The 13,645-nt window shown below is 41.2% G+C and overlaps 1 protein-coding gene across 1 annotated transcript in view; it reads left to right on the top strand.

Moving 5' to 3' along the window:
* Nucleotides 1–13,645, top strand: part of NOTCH1 (notch receptor 1) — a 70,391-nt gene that overhangs the window by 43,453 nt on the left and 13,293 nt on the right. The window contains exons 11-21 of the mRNA XM_074210713.1: nucleotides 1,281–1,514; nucleotides 1,855–1,965; nucleotides 3,533–3,725; nucleotides 4,066–4,211; nucleotides 5,041–5,154; nucleotides 7,338–7,457; nucleotides 8,185–8,337; nucleotides 9,521–9,749; nucleotides 11,521–11,722; nucleotides 12,321–12,474; nucleotides 12,936–13,120. Coding sequence (XP_074066814.1) covers nucleotides 1,281–1,514; nucleotides 1,855–1,965; nucleotides 3,533–3,725; nucleotides 4,066–4,211; nucleotides 5,041–5,154; nucleotides 7,338–7,457; nucleotides 8,185–8,337; nucleotides 9,521–9,749; nucleotides 11,521–11,722; nucleotides 12,321–12,474; nucleotides 12,936–13,120 — 1,841 coding nt within the window. The remainder of the gene's footprint in view (nucleotides 1–1,280; nucleotides 1,515–1,854; nucleotides 1,966–3,532; nucleotides 3,726–4,065; nucleotides 4,212–5,040; nucleotides 5,155–7,337; nucleotides 7,458–8,184; nucleotides 8,338–9,520; nucleotides 9,750–11,520; nucleotides 11,723–12,320; nucleotides 12,475–12,935; nucleotides 13,121–13,645) is intronic.

The following is a 13,645-nucleotide window of genomic DNA, read 5'->3' as shown; positions in this document are numbered from 1 at the left end:
CCCCCTGAGTGATGTTATGCTTCCCCATCAGGTGAAGCTATTGTTTCATTCACAATCCAGTAGTGCTTCCATAAACACTGGGGTTAGTGGTTGTTACAAATGCTTTGAGATCACCATTTGGGACCAGCTGTTCAAGGGGAGGCTTAGGCAAGCTGTTGGTGGTAACATAGCACAGGCTTCTCTTCGGCATGAGGCCCAGAGACCTGAGGAGCAACTGGGCAAGCCGATGCTGGCAGCCTGGTGTTCAACAGTGCAGCTTTTGTGTGGCCTTACCACCAGAAGTCAGAGTAGAGCTGTCCCTAATGAGCGTGCACACAGAGCTGAGTCCTGATGAGAGGCGGGAAGTGGGGGGTGGGGGTGGGGGGTGCTCTTAGTGAAACTGCAAGCCAAGAGACTATCCAAGGGGAGGAGGAACACAAAGAAAGGGTTGTAGCAGACTAGAAAGAGCCCTGGTCTTGGTAGTCAGAAGATTTGCCTTTTAATCTTAGCTATGCTTCTGATTTATTGTGTGACCTTGAGTAAGTCATTTTTCTTCTATTTGAGTCTCAGTTTCATAGATTCATAGACTTTTAGAACTGGGAAGAATCTTAGAGATTGTCTAGCAAATCTCCCTCATTTTTATAGAGGAGGAAATAAGGCTCAGAATGACTTGCCCAAGATCCCAATTATTCGTATAGTTTGGAATTGAAGACTCACTTTTCAAATGGCAATTTGCTATTCTTTTCATTATATAATGAGAGACTTTCCTTAGAGGCAACTAGGCTTAGAGTTAGAGAGACCCAAAGTCAAATTTGATCTGACACTTAGTTACCTGTGTGACCCTAGGAAGCCATCAAACTTCTGTCTACCTCAGTTTTTTCAATTGCAAATGGGAGGAATCATAATAACAGCTGTCTCCTATAGTTGTTTTGAGATGCTTGTAAAGTGCTTAAGACATTGCTTGACATGTGGTGGGTACTTAATAAAGGCTTATTCCCTTCCCCTTTGCTTCTAATTGTAACATTGCAATTCTAGAGACTTCTGCCAAGGCTCCTCTCTGGACCTCAGTTCCTCCAAGTCAAGGAGGCCTCTTGGTCTCTTTTTGTCTCCAAAGTCCTCTGGGCTTCTAGAGGGAAATGTCTGGAAGGGTGTTTGGGAGGAGATGACAGTCAGCAGCCCTACAGAACTGGGATCCCAGCCATTGAGGGCCTCTGCTGAAAGAAGTAGGAGATGAAGGGCTTAGGAAGATCTAATGTAGCCACATTCTGACAGCCCCTTCTATTGTTCCCTCCCTCAATCAGGTTTCACGGGTTCCCACTGTGAGGTAGACATCAACGAATGTGAGCCTGACCCCTGCCACTATGGAACCTGTAAGGATGGCATTGCTGCCTTCACTTGTCTCTGCCACCCAGGATACACTGGGCATCGCTGTGAAACCAACATCAATGAATGTCAGAGCCAGCCTTGCCGAAATGGGGGCACCTGTCAGGACCGTTACAATGCCTACAACTGTCTCTGTCTTAAGGGGACCACAGGTGAGGTCTTTCATGAAGGGAATAGCAAGTCATAAGAGCCAGAGACAGGTGTAAAGTTGAGCCCAAAGTGTGTGTGTGTGTGTGTGTGTGTGTGTGTGTGTTTTTAGGAATAATACAGGTTGAGCACATAAGCACACACATACATACATGCACATATTTGTATATGTGTATGCTCACACATGCACATATGTATAAAAGTTTTAAAACTTAGATCTGCAATAAGGCTTTTGGGACAACCCTATATTTTCATAACCTGAGGGTCACTTTATGAGGCAATGGGGAAATGGAACAGAGTAGGAGTCAGGCTTGACACTGACTATTGGTTCTCTTCCCACTCCAGGGCCCAACTGCGAGATCAACCTCGATGACTGTGCCAGCAACCCCTGTGATTCTGGCAAATGCATAGACAAGATCAATGGTTATGAGTGTGCATGTGAGCCAGGCTATACAGGTGAGGATCTCAGGAAGAAGCATGGAATCTTGGGATTCTCTGATACTAGTAGCCCCTTTGATTATTCATGTATTCCTATCTCTTGTAATTAGACTATATTGGTCCCATTTCACAGTTCCTAGACTTATTCTAGGTCATTCCTGCCTTTAAGGCTAACAAACTAGTTGGTACATAGAAACAAGTAAAATTAATGTGTTTGAGGTGTGACAGGTTACAAATGAGTTAGGCTGTCAAGATGGAGAGTTCACCAAAAGCTGAAGTGATCAGGAAAAACTTGTGGTGGGGAACTAGGTCTTGAAGATTGGGTAGGACTTGAACAGGTAGAAATTGGGGCAAAACATAAAAGCATAGGCATATCAGCTAGCTTCCTGCTTAGGAACATTCTAACTTCACTGGCCCCTTTCCTTCTTACAACTTGGGTTGGGGTGCAAGGGAGCAGGGGGATATATGTACTCCCACAAGAAAGAGGAGAATGTGGTCAGTGAACCTCATTTAATATCTATGGGTCTGTTTCTTCACATAAAATGAGGGGGTTGGACTAAATGATCTCCGATGTCCATTTTGGATTTAAATCCTGTGATCCTGTAATCCCAGACTTCTGGGTCTCAGGGCTATCAGATTCCTTGTCTTGTTTGACTGGTTGGTCTGATTATCATGGAGAGAGGAGTATCTTGGATCAGTCTACCTCTACTTAACCAGTACCTTCCAAACCTGACCCAAGATACTAGCAAAGAACCACATCCTTTATTAGGCCCTCCTTGCTGCCTTGAATAAAAACTCAAGAATTGGTTCCTCCCCTCATAAACCAAAACCAAGAATACATGTATAAGATGTAGAAAGGTTTCCTCTAATACAAGCTCCTTATTCCATAGGTGAGGAAGCAGAGGCCCAGGGGAAATAGAATTTCTGCTTTGGGAGGAAAGATTATACTGAAGAGATACTAAGAAAGAGATAAAGAGAGTATAAGGAAAGGAGTGAGGTGGGGTCAAGTTGGGCATCATTAACAACTCCTTTCCAAGGTTCTTTATGTGTTTTGTATGACAATTCATATCACCCCCATGAAATGGATAGTGTGCATGTAATTACCACTCTTATATAAATGGTGAAGCTGAGTCATAGAAAGGTAAAGGAATAAGCTAATGGCAGGCATGGAACTACCAGGACCCTAATAATCAAGTCAAGTGCTATTTTGCCTACACTACATTCTAGACTTAGGAAAGGGTTAGGGAGGAGCTGAAAAATCCCTATTGCTTCTATGAATGAGATCATGGGATTGAGAGTATCAGGGGACCTTAGGATCATCTAGTTCAGCCATTTTATTTTATAGACAAACTGAGACTCGGGGAATTTAAGAGATCTTTTCAAGGTCAAGCCACTAGTAATTAGGAGAACTATGACTAAATCCAGGCTCTAGACAGCAAAATTACTTCCCTTTCCACTTAACCAAGATGCTTATCATCCCTTACAAGTTGAAGATGGAGAGAGGCTGGAATCCATTGGAGAGGACTTAAGAGTTCACCATTCCATTAATTCTAACCTATCTATCTTTCTTTCCCTTTCCTACCAGGGAGTATGTGCAATATCAACATTGATGAATGTGCTGGGAATCCATGTCACAATGGTGGCACATGTGAGGATGGCATTAATAGTTTCACCTGCCACTGCCCAGATGGCTACCATGATCCTACCTGCCTATCTGAAGTCAATGAATGCAGCAGTAACCCATGTATACATGGGAAATGCCGGGATGGCCTTAATGGGTATGTAAAATCTTGGACTTTTATCCCTACCATATCTCATTAATGGGGGGGGGGGTCCTTGGTTTTATTCTACAATATATCTAGGTCTCGATTTCTTATCCTCCCTGGCTGGATTTTGGACTTCTTGACTTGAAGCTCAGAAAGAGATAAATGAACCTGCTCTTTTCTATTCATACTTTATGTCCAGAAAAAATAGAAAAGCCTCTGAGCAGTCTAGCATTGTATTTAGCTACAACTTAATGTTCAATTATATCCTTGCATTTCAAGGTAGTCAATAAAAAGTGTGAGCATATTTAGTCAGGGACTCACAGGGTGGCCTAAGAGACTACTTTTTCTTTAGGTACAAGTGTGATTGTGACCCAGGCTGGAGTGGCACTAACTGTGATATCAATAACAACGAGTGTGAGTCAAACCCATGTGTTAATGGGGGAACTTGCAAGGATATGACCAGTGGCTACGTGTGCACTTGCCGGGAGGGTTTCAGTGGTAAGTAGAGCCTATGGAAGGTGTCCTCATGGTGCAGGGGGAGGTATCATGTTCTACAATTAAAGTCAGTCTGGGACTTCTTTGGTTTATCATTTACTCCTTTGCTATTTTCTGATAATCTATTAAGCCTTGGTTATAGCTGTAGGTTTCAGAAGCATAAGGCCAGGTGAATCAAAGTTGGCGGGGAGGTCACCCTAGCTAGTGGAATGCACCATTTGGAATCTATTCACAAAACTTTCTTAACCATTGGATGGAAGCCTTTTTGCTGGTTGAGAAACATTCATTTAACAAGTCATTATTCAAACAGTGAAATGTAGTGGGAATTTCAGAAATGAATAAAACACACACTTAGCCTTCAAGAAGCTTCCTGTCTAATTGAGGGAACCAGATCACATTTTGATCAATGGGATTTCACAGGGGAATGCAAAAAAAAAAAGCAAGAAAGAAAAAGGTTGGGGGGGGGGGATAATAGAATCACCAGCTTTTAGAGTTTGATGTAATCTTATGCATAATCTAGTCCAATCAACTAAAGAATATAATTTAAGGCCTCGGAAAGGGCAAGGACTTGCTTGAGGTCAGTCATTAGTTCATGTTAGAGTTGGGACTGGAACCCAGGTCTTCCAAATATAGTACTCTTTATACTGTACCATAAGAGGGAAAGGTTGAGAGAAGGAAGATGAGATATTAGAAGGAGGAAGGAGATGGTCTCTTAATCTCAGGGGCCACTCCCTTAAAGCACTTGGGCCTTTGTGCTACAGTCATTTATCCCAAGGAAGATGAAGGCCCTCTCTGAGAAACTGGAGCTTTATGGTTTGTTTTTCTGTTCTAGGCCCTAACTGTCAGACCAACATCAATGAATGTGCTTCCAACCCATGTCTGAACCAGGGTACCTGTATTGATGATGTGGCCGGCTACAAGTGTAACTGCCTCCTACCCTATACTGGTGAGAAATATGGCTGTCACTTCTTATTTTTATCTGGAGCCTAAAGAAGAGGATCTGTCTAGCACTTACGACCAGCCTTAGAGTGCATAGACTCATAAAATGTCCAGATTTGGAAGAGCCCCAGAATAAAGAATATCAAAATTTAAAGGACTTTATTGACCACCCTAGTCTGACACTCTTCTTTCACTGAATGGGAAACTGAGGCATAATATATCCTGTTCCTTTTTAGAGAGAAAAGATGCCGATGCTTTGACTAATCTCATTTTGGCCAAAGGAATTATCTTTCTTTGTTTACTAAGACAGTCAGTCAAAGGCAGTACTCACTGCCTTATCCTGGTCACCTGCTTCCTAATATGTACTGTCTGAATCATTTCCCTCCATCCCTGAAAGAGCTTTCAAGATTTCTTTAGCCTGTGAGCCTTTGTATAAGAGAAATTAAGGTGAATAGGAGAGAGAGTGAAGATTCCCATGGTTGGAAGAGATTGATCAGGATGTGTATTTGTTGTTATAGAGGCTGAAAACAGCTACTGGAAAAAACCCAACCAAGCAGAGCTTGCTTGAAGGTGGAAGAAAGGGAAAAGTTTCCTTTAGAATCATAAGTGCTAGGGGTGGCACAGTGGATAGAGCACCAGCCCTGGGGTCAGGAGTACCTGAGTTCAAATCTGGCCTCAGACACTTAATAATTACCTAGCTGTGTGGCCTTGGGCAAGCCACTTAACCCCCCATTGCCTTGCAAAAACCTAAAAAAAAAAAAAAATCATAAGTGCTTGTTCGTTGACCACATATCTGGATATGGGACCACATGTTCCATGTAAAGAATTGATAGAAAAAGTCCTTAACCTGAGTCTCTCTCTGACAGTTCACTCTGACCATGGGAATGGATGGATTTCTGTAGTTTGGAGAAAGGAGAATGAATGCAACTCCTCTAAATCTGTTATTTTAGCTCTGATGGATCCTACTAAGGGAACCTGACTCAGAAGGGGAGGAAGCTTCCGGAATGGTTGTACTTTTATTTCCCATGACATAGGAGCATAAGAGAAATATTTGCTTTGACTAAAGATAGAGGACTGCATTCTCAGTTGCTCTCCCAGAGTTAGGCGGGTGTTATTTCAGAAAACAGAACAGAGTCCTTGTCTGTTGGGGGATTCTGTCCCTTTCCGGGCCTGTTGATGAACAGCATTCTCTCTACTATTGATGCTCCTTTTTGGAAAAACCTACATCAGAAGCTCCTGAAAAGCAGCTTGGGGGCAGTTGTACAAGGGAGAGGAGAGGGAATTAGTGCTGATCTAGTTCCTGTTGGCCAGCTTCCTGCTTCCTCTTGCACAAAATGGCAACATGTGCACAATTGTAGGAAACTCTGGCGAATTTCCTGTCTGTGCAGATCACCATGGAAACAGATAGGAAAAATCAGCTCTGGAAAAATCACAAAGTTATACTTGGAAGATAACAGTTGACAAGGAAGATAAGATTTCCTAGGCATTTTATTTTCCCCATATGCCCTGTAAACAGGAAGACTATAAATCAGATTTTTACTTTCTTTTTTATTAGAAATACATATATGTATTTATATATCTATGTAAATGTTTTTTCATATGTATACTGGGAAGAAAAAAAATCAAGAAGAACCTACAAATAAGAATTATTTTTGGAATTAAAAGGGGAGGTTTCTAAATTATTGGCTATCCTCAAAGACTGATAGATACAACTCATTAATTCCTATGGCTTTGCTAGATGGTAATTTCAAATGGAATTCTGTTATGGGAGTGAAGTATTTGAAATAGTCTGTGGTTTTTAGAGTAAAGGAATTTGAGTTTTGTGGGTGAGTAACTCCTAGATCAGACACGTGACAGAGTCATATAGGATGATGCTTATGAAACTTAACCACATTTCTTCTTGCCATTCTAGGTCTGATTATCAAATACTCTTACTAAATTAGGAATCTTTAATAAAATGTTTATTGATAATAGCTTAAGGGGAAATGCATACTTTATCAAGGGTATTTGTACATTAAGTAGATAACTTTTTGAGACCTTCACCCCATATTGCTTGAATAACAATCATTTGGATTGCTAATTGGAAGGAGGTAGATACTGGAAACTAGTAGTCATAGTAGTAGATGCCTACTTCAAACCAAGTCATCTCACAAAAATCATCGTCATTTCCCCCCCCCCCCCAATGATCAGGTGCCACCTGTGAGGACGTGCTGGCTCCATGTGCCAAAGACCCGTGCAAAAATGGTGGAGAGTGTAAAGAGTCAGAGGATTATGAGAGCTTCTCATGTATGTGCCCCATAGGCTGGCAAGGTGAGACTTTAAAAAAAAAAGTATTTCATGATGCTTCTTGGGGCTCCTTTATCCATCTATTAGATTGTATTTCAGAAAGACCATAGGGCAAAGCAAAATTCTTTTGAAGTAACACAGTTCATAATAGTAGAATCATGATGCCAAATTGGGGTTCAGGCTTGGGGTCAGGGAGGACCAGTCAGATCAGAAGTCAGTGATCTAGTGTCCTTGTATTTGGTTCTTATTGTCCAGATTCCCTAGAGTCCTGCTTTCTGTCTAGAAGTCTCCTATATCTGGAAAAAGTATCTATAGTCATCCTAGAAGGTGAAAAGTTCTTGGCCTTGCCTTTGACTCGTTGTAGGATGTGCTGAAGTTACCTTCCTTCCTGGGAATTTTCAGAATTGGGACATAAGCCCAAATTCCTTCTATACCCATAGAGAATTCCCAGGAGAAGGGAGAGGAGTAAGAACATGGGCCTCCTGAGCTTAATGGGGAAGGTTTTCCATGTTTTGAGGTGGCAACTCCAGTAGATAGAGAGATAGTTGTTCCCTGATATTATAGCGTATAGTGTTAAAAAGGGCTAGATTTAGATCCAGGGGATCAAGGTTTGAATTCTATGAGACCCAAGCAAATGATTTAACCTTTTTGAACCTGTTTCCCTCTCTGTAAAATAAGTGGGTTGGAGCAGATGACCTCTAAGGACTCACCTAGGTTTACAGCTATGTCCCTATGATACTTCATCCAACAGGACAAACATGTGAGATTGACATCAATGAATGTGTGAAGAACCCATGTCAGAGTGGAGCTACCTGTCAGAATACCAATGGAAGTTATCGCTGCAGCTGCAAGGCTGGCTACACAGGACGCAACTGTGAGACTGATGTGGATGATTGCCAGCCAAGTAAGAAGGGCCTGGGCTCAGGTGTGGGAAAGAGGAACATTGGGGGCTTGGGTGGTGACCATCTGGATTATTACCATGGGAGCAAGACTGCTAGTGTCAAAGAGTAGTTAAGACCCTCCCTGGGAGATGTGGTAGAATTATCAATAAGAGAGCACTTGGGTACTGCTAGGCTCAAAACTCTGCAGCTGACTTTAGAAATAAGTTTTAATGAAGCTTTTTGCTTTTACACAATAGTCAATTTCCTTTTACCCTTCTTTCTTCCTCATCTTAATTTAAAAATTAAAATTTAAACAGAAATCCTCAGAAACATTGGTGATCATGCTAAGGACTTTCTACCACACCTGTGTAGTCTCCCACATACATTTCTTTTGAATAGCAAGTATATTTCATTATTAGTTTTCTGAGACAGAGACCATTCATTAAAATTAATTTAGAGTTCAACTGCCTTTCTATAGTTTTAGTCACCGGGCACATATCTATATATCTATACATATATATGTTCTCATTTCATATAAATCTCCCTGTATATTTTAAATTGCCTTATATTTGTTGTGATACAATAAACTGGAATATATTCTGTTGGGCTTATCAACCACAATTTGTCTAGTCATTCCCAATTGACAGGTGTTTACTTTTTATCCATTTTCTTTTTGCTACTATGAGATATGTTTCTCTGAATGTTTTGTCTTTTTAGTTTTTGCAAGGCAATGGGGTTAAGTGGCTTGCCCAAGGCCACACAGCTAGGTAATTATTATGCGTTTGAGGCCGGATTTGAACTCAGGTACTTCTGACTCCAGGGTCGGTGCTCTATCCATTGCACCACCTAGCCGCCCCTGAATGTTTTGTCTTAAAAAAAACCTTTCTGCCTTTGACCTTCTTGAAATATATATGCCCAGTGTTGTGACCTCTGGGTCAAAGGGTGTGAATAATTTTAGTGATGTTTTCTGCATAGATCCAGATTGGTTTTTAAAATAACTGGATCAATTCACAAGACTACCAATGATGTGTTAATGTGCTTGTCTATCTTTACCTTTGCCAGCCTTTAACTATTTTGGTCTTTTGTTGTCTTTGACACTTTGTGGGGTATGAACCAGAAAGCTTAGACTTGTCTTAACTGATGATTTGAAATAACTTTTCATATGATTGTTGATCTGCAATTGACTATTGCTTTGTGATTTCTTAGATCCTTGTCATAATGGTGGTGCATGCTCTGATGGTATCAATACTGCCTTCTGTGATTGCCTGCCTGGCTTCCGAGGTCTTCAGTGTGAGGAGGACATCAATGAGTGTGCAAGCAACCCTTGTAAGAATGGGGCCAATTGTACTGACTGTGTCAACAGTTACACCTGTACCTGTCCTTCTGGTTTCAGTGGAATCCACTGTGAGAACAACACTCCAGACTGCACTGAAAGGTAAGAATTGGTGTAGAGGAGGCAGAGATCTCTAAAATGCCCCATCTAGTCATCTCATTTCCATGTAAATTGTGGGATAAGTGCTTTGTAAATGTTATGTTAAAGTGAGATGGTTTTGCAATGGAACATGGTGTTTCTGTTTTGTCACTATTCTGTTTTGAGATGTTGAACATGACTTCACCTCAGGTCCCCAATATCCTTCTTCAAAATGGAGGCAATAATAAATACTAAAAACTTATAGGAGTGTATGAGCATCCAAGGAAATAATAGACATGAAAGTGAACTACAACAAAGATAGGTCAAGTTGGAAAGGCCTTGGATTGGATATACCTCTGACTCCCACAGATTTAAGGTCTGCCTAACCTAATGAAAGCAAGTTGCTTTCATTTCTATAGGCCTTGGGTTCACCAATGTCTAAAAAGAAGGGGCTTAGATTAAATGATCTCCCAAACATTTTCCAGTCTTAGAATTATTTTCATTTTTTATTCTTTGATAAACCAAGATCTGCAAGAAAGTGTCTTGAGAAATGTGCTTGCAGTGGAATATTATTTCACTATAAGAAATAGATTGTAGATAGAATTAACCAGATGGTACTGTAGAGAGCACTGGGACTGAAATCAGGACGAACTGAATTTAATTATGGGCCCTCAGCAAGTCATTTAACCTCTGCCTGCCTCAGTTTCCTCAATTGTAAAATGAGAATCATAATAACTATTTCACAGGGTTGATGTGTGAAAATCAAATGAGATAATCTTTGCAAAGTGCTTAGAACATAGAGGGTACTATATAAATACTAACTACTCTTACTATCCTCAGTGAACAAAAATTCAGCTTCTTAGAGAGTTAGAGAAATTTGAATGAACCTGAGGGCAGAGTGAAATGGGCAGCACTAGAAGAACAATTTATATTTAATATCAATTTTGTAAAAAAATTTGCAAAAACAATTTTTAAAGATTTAACCTGGGGCGGCTAGGTGTGGCAGTGGCTAAAGCACCTGCCCTGGAGTCAGGAGTACTTGGGTTCAAATCTAGTCTCAGACACTTAATAATTATCTAGCTATGTGGCCTTGGGCAAGCCACTTAATCCCATTTGCCTTGCAAAAAAACCTAAAAGAAAAAAAAAGATTTAACCCCCTGGGTGGTGGTGGGGTCCACTAGGTGACACAATGGGTAGTGCACTGCCCCTGGAGTCAGGAGTACCTGAATTCAAATCTAACCTCAGACACTTAATAATTACCTAGCTGTGTGACCTTGGGCGAGTCACTTGACCCCATTGTCTTGCAAAAAAAATTTTAAAAAAGAGAGATTTAACTCTGATTTACTCAATGATCAACAATTCCAGAGAACTGGAATAATGGAGATTGCTGCCCACTCATGTAAAAAAGATGATAGTCTCATAGGCAGAATAAGAAACATTATTGGATGTACCCAATTTTTTAAAATAATTTTAAATTTTAAAAATTTTTGCTTGAGTGTGCTTATGTGATAAGGGTTTTGTCTTTCTATCCTTTTTTCCCCTCAGTTAAATAGGAAAGGTGGGAGGAAGAACAATCAAAAAATAATAATTAAAATGTGCCATAGCATCTCAAACTAAAAAGAGAAAGAAAATATGTTTGCTTCAAAGACTCTTTCTGGGCAGTATCTAGTTCCAGAGTAGGTTTGACTGTACTCTGAGATGTTTTTGCAGATGGCCATGGGATTAGCTGGCTTAGAGGGAAGTGGGGGTATTCATTATTGAGATTATAACTGGTAGTTGTACTCTTACCTTTTAGCTCCTGCTTCAATGGGGGCACCTGTGTGGATGGCATCAACACCTTCACCTGCCTCTGCCCACCAGGCTTCACAGGAAGCTACTGTCAACATGACATAAACGAGTGTGACTCACGCCCTTGCCTACATGGGGGTACCTGCCAGGACAGCTATGGCACCTACAAGTGTACCTGTCCTCAAGGGTACACAGGCCTCAATTGCCAGGTAACTGTTGTCTCCCATCCTTATAGATCACATTGATCAGATGGTGGTCTTGAGCTCCTCTGTTCTTTTTGTTTGTTTGTTTGTTTTTGTTTTTGCTTTTGCAAGGCAATGGAGTCAAGTGACTCGTCCAAAGTCACACAGTTCAGTAATTATTTTGTGTCTGACATCAGATTTGATCTCAGGTCCTCCTGACTCCAGGGCCAGTGCTGTAATCCACTGTGCCACCTAGCTGCTCCTGAGCTTCTCTGTTCTTAAGGGGCTTAGCCTCTCCTTTAAGTAAAACCTAATCTGGAATGAAAAATCCATCATTGATCATCTCATTAGTAGTTAAGAGAAGTAAGGAAAGAATCATGATTATCAATAGTAAAATGTGCAAGTTATATTTTTGGGACAGTGAAGATGGTTGATTTGACAAGGATATTTTACCTTATGAGACAAGCCCAAAGCAGATCTCCATATAGGTGACAACTAGTATGCCTTTAGAAAGAAAAACAGTCTATAAAACAACTAGAAGTTCTCAAAAATAATTAATAGACCAAATCCTCATTGTTCTTTTGGATGTAGCAGCAGGATTTGATTTGCCATTTACTTTCCCTAGAACCTGGTGCGCTGGTGTGACTCCTCACCCTGTAGGAATGGTGGGACATGCTCACAGACCAACAATCTGTACCGATGTGAGTGCAAGAGTGGCTGGACTGGTCTCTACTGTGATGTGCCCAGTGTGTCCTGCGAGGTGGCTGCCAAGCGGCAAGGTCAGTTGCTATTCCTATTGATGAAAGAACAGGGAAAATGTGGAAGGATCCCAAGATGTTTCAGTGCAGACCTAGACCTGGTTGCCCAGGTACCATCTTCCTAGGTTTTTTGGGGTGCAGTGGTTGATACATCTGTCAATTAGGACTCTAGGGACCAGCCATAGAGCACAGCCTGCGTCATTACTGTTTCCTAATTAGCATACAGTGCCAAAGGGAGTAGAGGGCATGGTCTAATCCCTGTACAGGGCTGTTAAAAGAGGGGAAAATGTTGTTTCCTATTCACAAACTATCTCATATCATTGTAAAAATCAAAAAGGAGCTTCATGAGACTAAAAGTATTTTATATTTTTAATTCTTTCATTGGTCACTGTGGCTTTAAAAAAAAAGAAAGAAAATTCCATCTTCTATTAGCCAATCCCTTGATTATTACCAGAGACTGAGCTCTTTCCTGTTATCCATAGAAACTGATGTGGCCCACTTGTGCCGGAATTCTGGCCTCTGCATGAACACTGGTAACACCCACTACTGCCGCTGCCAGGCTGGCTACACAGGCAGCTACTGTGAGGAGCAGGTGGATGAGTGCTCTCCCAATCCCTGTCAGAATGGTGCTACCTGTACAGACTATCTGGGAGGCTATTCGTGTGAGGTGAGTAGTAATGCAAGGGACTGGCACTTCCTAGAAAGACACAATAAACAACTCACATGGACCTTTGGCAATGCCTTTATAGACCGAATTGTCCTTTACAAGGAGTGCTATCTTGACTGATTGGACTGTTGTAGACAGTTTTGTTGCTAAGTTCATCTAGCAGTTTCTAGATTGTCATACTTAGGCTGGACTCAGATTGCATTCCTGTTATTTGGCTATACACTTGAAACCATTGCAGCTCAGCAATCAGACTCTTATCATAGCCTTTATGTCACAATGAGGCACCTAGAGGGTATGAGTGTAGAAATAGCTCTTGCCCGTTGAACAGAGACCAGTTCAAGAGAGAGCAGAATTACACATGGGCAATGGGACTAGGTACTAATTTGGAGAAGAGGCAAGGTAATTGCCTTAGCAAGAGCAGGAGTCTTGAATTGTCCCCAAAATGGACATCTAATAGGAATTTAGGGATGACCTTCTAAGTTAACCTGAGAAAGAAGTGGGAGGCAGGCTTCTTTGAGGATAAAG

The sequence above is a fragment of the Macrotis lagotis genome, chromosome 1 (genome assembly GCF_037893015.1).
Source record: "Macrotis lagotis isolate mMagLag1 chromosome 1, bilby.v1.9.chrom.fasta, whole genome shotgun sequence".
NCBI lineage: Eukaryota > Metazoa > Chordata > Mammalia > Peramelemorphia > Peramelidae > Macrotis > Macrotis lagotis.
This window is presented reverse-complemented; position numbering and strand designations above follow the sequence as displayed.